The sequence below is a fragment of the Trypanosoma theileri genome (assembly GCF_002087225.1).
Source record: "Trypanosoma theileri isolate Edinburgh chromosome Unknown TM35_Tth_10_V1, whole genome shotgun sequence".
Classification (NCBI taxonomy): domain Eukaryota; phylum Euglenozoa; class Kinetoplastea; order Trypanosomatida; family Trypanosomatidae; genus Trypanosoma; species Trypanosoma theileri.
Window position 1 is genome coordinate 464,891 of NW_021639852.1, and position 6,080 is coordinate 470,970.

Here is a 6,080-nt window from a genome sequence, read left to right on the forward strand (position 1 = left end):
AACCAGTCACACCTTAATGGGAGTTTCCATAGCACAAATGATACCTGACTCTTCATGGTTAGAAGAAGAAGAGAATGTATCTCTATTTGGTGCGAGAACTCATTGAGTGGTAGTGGTACAGTGATCCTACTACCCATCAATTGTAACAAAAAGTAAAAGGGGGAAAAGAAAGAACAATGAAAGAACTATTGGAATACATTTTGATAGAATGGAATGAAACAAATCTCTCTCTTTTGGGGGGATACATTGCAATCCTATTTCTCAGTGCAGAGGTGTTCTACGCCTTCTATTGATAACTACAACACAAGTGGAAATGAATGTCTCTGTTGTGGTGAAAGGAAAAGCATTCCTACTGAAAAGAGTATTAATAGGGGGCGTACACAACTCCATGTACATGGGATTACTGCTATTCTACAGAGGGGAAAAAACAACAAAAACAACTACAGGGAGTGAATCACTGAGGAGTAATACTGAATTGAGATCTATACTGAATAAACAGAGTTAAAAAGCAATGTGTTGTACATGTTACTTTCTCTTGGAAATGTGAGTAGTGCTCTTATAGACAGTGTTCTGTGTATGTGTTGTGGTTATGGTAATTAGTACAGGAGTGTTTTTGTAGCTGATGGAATATTTCATATAATCCCCTCCTCTATTATATTATGGTTCTTCTGATGTGTATTTTTATTATTATTATGCTCTTCTACTCCTGACACGGATGGGCAAAAGAAAAAATAAATTATCATCAAGTTGAGTTGGTGGGTTAGTCAAGCATGAGTTACACAGTCTTTTTCTAATACAAAGGACAGATCTGAACACATGTTATCATTCACTCTTTCCATGGGTTCTTTCTATTTTTTTTCCACTTGTTTAAAGGCAGTACAGCACTCATTATTATGACTATTTGTTATTCTCTGCATTTCTTACAATTACCATAAAACACCAAATCTGCTCATAGTGCATTGATGTTGATACTGTTGGTATGTATGTGTACCACAAGAGGGTATATTGATATCTTTTCTTATTCTACTTTTGGCATAACTACTATTGTTCTCTTTCCGAGAGTATTACTGTTGATGTATACATGTGTTTAATTATCTGCTAGATCTAATATAATATCTATTCATGCTTACCTTTCATTCTCTCCCTTTTCTTCCTCTTCTTTTTTTCTCTTTACTGTGTGTTCTTAGAAAAGCAACACACACACACTCACGCTATTAAGAAATGGAGAAACACTCCATGCGTCACCTGCTGTGGACTGCACTGTTCCTGTTGTATTGCAGCTGCGGGTGTTTGGCTGCTGTTGTCCAGCAGTTACCACAGAAAGGAGAAAGTGCTCTACAGGCATACACCGTCGCTACTACTGCAGAGTCTGACGATAAGAACGGTGAGGAATGGAAGCCCATCCGCATTGCTGTGTATACTAAACTTGTGGAGGATATAATGGAGTACTGCGAACGCAAAAAAAAACAAGATAACGTTTTTTATAATGATCTGGAAGAAAAGTTTGAACAGTTTGGCGATCATTGTGAAGAAGAAAATGCTAATGTGATGACACCGCAGAAGAAGGATATTCTTTTTAAGGAGGTCCTTCCCAAAGCCATCAAACTGCACGCAGATCGTCTAAGCGTTAAGGTGAAACAGGAGGAAGAGGACCTAAAGATCACAAATATTATTGACCAAGATTACTGCGTGGACTTCAAGATACCCGAAGAACATAAAACTCATGGTATTCCCGATGTTGATTTTATGATTTACGTGAGTCTTTCAACCAATTCCATAGGCCGTTGGATTTGCAGTAGGGGTGGAGAAAACCGACCGACGTCTGCCCTCATCAAATTCGTCCCAGAGTATATAGAAGCAACACGACAGTATATTCGGTTGACTGCACATGAGATTGCGCATGGACTGGGGTTTGACCATAAAGTTATGGAAACACTGGTAATGATAGAACCCCGCGAAAATGATCTGCTATCTACAGGAGGGTCAAGCAGTGCAAAAAAATTCTATATGAACTCCTCTGAAACTCTTGAAATACTCAAGAAACATTACAACTGTAAAAAGAATGAATTAAAGGGTTTCTATTTGGAAAACGAACCAAATGAACGTGCACCTCCGCACTGTGAGAGACGTATTGCGAAGGATGAGTTGATGAGTGCATACAGTGATACCTTGGGGGTTACTGGCATGTACTACACTAAACTGACACTTGCAGTATTTCATTCCATGCCCTTCTACAGCGCGAACTTCAACATGGCAGAGCCGATGAGCTGGGGAAAGGATCTAAATGTGAGTTACTTGAGGGTAAAAAGGATCCAGCAAAGACTGACTATTCCACTTTGTTTTGCAAAGATGATGACAAGAATACCCTACAGTGCACTTCTGACCGTTTTGCCCTTGGTATGTGCTTAACGAAGAATAACCTTAAACAATTACCCAATGGATATCATTACTTTCAGGATGAAGACGGAGGTTTGGAAACGAATGACTTGATGGATAATTATCCAATCATTAAACCCTTGATAGGTACTGCCTGTGAGGGTGGTGAGGAGAGTTTGATGCCTGGCAGCCTTGTGAGCAATATGTCACGGTGTCTAAAAGCGGAAAATCTGAAGCTCAAGAAAGGCGATATGAAAGTTCTTGGTGTTTGTGCAAAATTGAAGTGTGAGGATGGAAAGAAGGTGAGTGTACAGCTCAAAGGTTATGGTAAAGATGAATGGCATAATTGCGAAGAGGATAAAAATGAAATTAAACTGGTTGGTTCAGAGTTCAGTGAGGGAAGTATTAAGTGTCCCAAATACGAAGAAGTGTGCATTGGGTTGCTTGAAGCTGAAGTTCCTACCAGCATTAAGTTTTACAATGGCAAAAGTGTTACTGACGGGTACGTGGGTGATGTGAAAGATGAGGAAAAAGAAGCGAAACCAGTACAGGTTCAGAAGCTGCCCCACGTGTCACTACCTCCACCCGGTCCTCTTGTGAATGAAGATGGAGAATCCTCCGCGCTAGACCATCAAGTAGCGCGGGAAGAAGCTGCATCCTTGTCAAACCCTCCGAATGTCAATAGAGAAACCGAATCGCTGCCATCACACCCTACGGGTGAAAACGTGGAAAAGAACATAGAAAGCACTGGTCTTTCTAATGTGGGTGCGTTACGCAATGATGAACGTCTCGACACGAACGCCGCCAATCCCGCAGAGCACTCTTTGAGCCACAAGAGTAATGATACGAACCAGCTGACAGTTGCAGAGCAATCGCGAGAGAATGAGTCCCCTGTTAATTCGCTTCCACCCGCCCAGAGCTCACCTGTTCCTGCCCCTGCTGTCGTTGGCCCCTATGACCGTGCAAGGGCCAATGAAGATTTACCGACAGAAAAGAGCGTTGAAGGCGATAAAACAACATCACCCAAAGCTGAAGACCAGAGGCAAACACCAACCCAAACACCACAAACTAAAGTTCCATTACCAAACGAGGTAAAAACACCGACCGTGGAGTCAACATCGCAACTCGAGAATTCTTCTACATCTCCCACTGAAGTTCAAAGTGATGCTGAAAGAGAAGAGCTTCCATCGAGAAATCGTCGTGGTACTGATGATGATGCCTCATCCACATCTAATCCCAACACTGTTGATGCTGCAAATGAATCGTCTTCTCACACGGCAAATAACGGTACTTTGAATGGTACAAACTTCACTGAGGACCAAATAAAAGAAGAAACACTAAAACATACAAATGTAATGGGTGCGTTGGGTCCTGACAGCAGCATCATGTTCACTTCCTACATGGCCCCTCTTGCACTTCTTGTGGGTGTTGTTGGTTTTGTGATGGTTCCATAAGAGATCCATTCATATTCAGAAATAATAAACACTTTTGCTTATTATGGCCCTTTGAAACGAATCCCATAAACCGCAATACATTGGCCGTTCTTTTTTTTTTCTTTTATTTTTCGGCGTTCTTCGCTGCATTGGAAAATTTCTTTTAATTGTTAATGATTTTTTTTTTTTTTTTTTTGCTTTGATTTTATATTCATTTTCTGAAAATTTTTAATTATCAAATATACATTTTGCAGAATCCCACTGTTCGTTATCATATACATGAGAGTACACACATAATATGATGAGAGAACGATGACAGTGTCGGATGAAGAATCAACATGAACTTGGGCTCCTTTTTATTATTGGGCTTTTTTTTGTGCTGATGGGCTTCTTTTTGGGGATTTTTTTTTGTTAATGGGTTTCTTTTTTATTGAATTAAAAATGTTCTGGGGAAGAAGGTTTATTTGTTTATGTTTTTCTGTGGTTACTTCAGTGCAGATGATGTTTTTCTTGTATTGTTTATTATATGTGTTGTTTCTTTTCCCTTTTTTTTGTTTTTCTTTATTTTCCCCAAGTCTCTCAAGGATTCAAATGCGATAGTCACACTGAGAATGACATTATGTCACACATATCTCTCTGTTTACATCCTTTAGCTGTTGTGATTGGATTTGACTGCAGTAGGTGCCGCTGCTCTTGTTATTGCTGTGTAGCCTTTGTTATTGCATTTATCGTGGTTGTGTTATTGTTGTTTCTGAGAGTATTACTATCGATGTATACATGTGTTTAATTCTTTGCTGGATCTAATATAATATGTATATTTCTGTTGGCATTCCGTATTTTGTTTTGCTATTTGTTGCGTATGCTTTAGCAGTGCATCTGCTCATCCACTGACGTCTAATTACAGTAGTCGTATACTATCGTATGGATATTACTGGTCTCATTTAACTGCATTTGTAAAGGGTTCGTTACATTTATAAGCATTAATAGTGATGTGGCTATGTTTGTGGGTTTCTCTGTATTTCGAATGTTCACTTTATTATTTCTTGATAATTGACTATACTTCAGTCTCCTCTTTTCCACAGGTACGCCCAGGTCATTTGAGAATGGTTTCTAATGGAACCTAAGAGTATTTTGTACCTCTCCTGGTTTGTTTGTTCCATTGTTTTTTATTCTTTGTTTTTCTTGGTAATGCTGTTGTTGGTGTGATTGGGGGAAAACAATTGCACTGAAGCAAAAAGATGGAATGTTCAGTTATTTAGTACATACAATGCTGTACGTAAGACACCAAGGATAATAGTATTACAGGGGACTATGTAAGTGTTTGTTTGGGGATGGGTTAAACAATATCCCTGCTGTATTGTTGTGTGAATGTCATTCTTTCCCCTGTGTGATGTCTTGTATGCTTTGTTTCTTTTTTTTTATTGTTTTCTGTGTTCTTTATTTTATTTTTTTCTTTTTTTTTCGCCATTATCCTATACACAAGTCGTAATACTTGCTTTTCCATCAAGTTTACATTTGCTATTCACATGATGAGGCATCCACTTCTCCAAGTGGTGCTATTACTGTTCATCTGCGGTGCTATGGCCGGACCTGCATACGCCTGTAATTACGATGAAATCAAAGAGAAGAGCGGTCCTCCTGTCGTTGTGGTGAGAGAAGTACCGAAGAAAGGAGAGGGCACTTGGCAGGCGTACACCGTGGCGACATCTGAAGGTGAAAATGATAAATGGGAACCACTGCGCATCAATGTATCCTATGAAAATCTGAAAGAGGATAAGTACTGTGTAAATAAGGATGAAAAGCGCAGGGATTTTTTGGATGGGGAGGAGCAAAATTGTGTTTCTATTGATCTTATGAACGAAGAAAAGAAGAAGAGACTCACTGATGAAATTGTGCCCGAGGCTATCAAATTACACACTGATCGTCTCCTAGTTCAGCGGATAAAAACACCTTGGAAAGTACCAAATTTGAGGGATCATGCTGTTTGTTCTCACTTCACAAGCCCAGACGACCACACATCTCAGGATGTGCAAGATGCTGATTATCTGTTGTATGTGGCTGCTGGTCCGAATAAAAAACTTTGGTCTTCGCCCTGGGCTGTAACATGTGCTATTGATGAACAAACTAAACGTCCAATGGTTGGTGCCATGAATATTCATCCTGTGTACACTGATTTTACACGAGCTAATGTTCGCTTTATTGCACATCAACTCGCACATGCTCTTGGTTTTGACTATAAAAATATGATGAAGGAGGAACTCAAGGATAAAG

At 39.6% G+C, this 6,080-nt stretch overlaps 3 protein-coding genes across 3 annotated transcripts; all 3 read left to right on the top strand.

The window, feature by feature from the left end:
• Positions 1-1,221: 1,221 nt before the first annotated feature.
• On the top strand, positions 1,222-2,409 carry TM35_000102510 (surface protease GP63; the record flags this gene model as incomplete). Its single annotated transcript, XM_029024742.1, has 1 exon — positions 1,222-2,409. The coding sequence occupies one exon, from the start codon at positions 1,222-1,224 to the stop codon at positions 2,407-2,409; it is 1,188 nt and encodes a 395-aa protein (XP_028884049.1).
• An 80-nt stretch (positions 2,410-2,489) lies between these two features.
• TM35_000102520 (putative surface protease GP63, putative,metallopeptidase) lies at positions 2,490-3,830 on the top strand (the record flags this gene model as incomplete). The annotated part of the gene is made up of 1 exon (XM_029024743.1): positions 2,490-3,830. The coding sequence occupies one exon, from the start codon at positions 2,490-2,492 to the stop codon at positions 3,828-3,830; it is 1,341 nt and encodes a 446-aa protein (XP_028884050.1).
• Positions 3,831-5,335: 1,505 nt separating this feature from the next.
• On the top strand, positions 5,336-6,079 carry TM35_000102530 (surface protease GP63; the record flags this gene model as incomplete). Its single annotated transcript, XM_029024744.1, has 1 exon — positions 5,336-6,079. A coding segment is annotated over one exon (744 nt), but the record flags the coding sequence as incomplete, so codon positions are not given.
• Position 6,080: the final 1 nt, after the last annotated feature.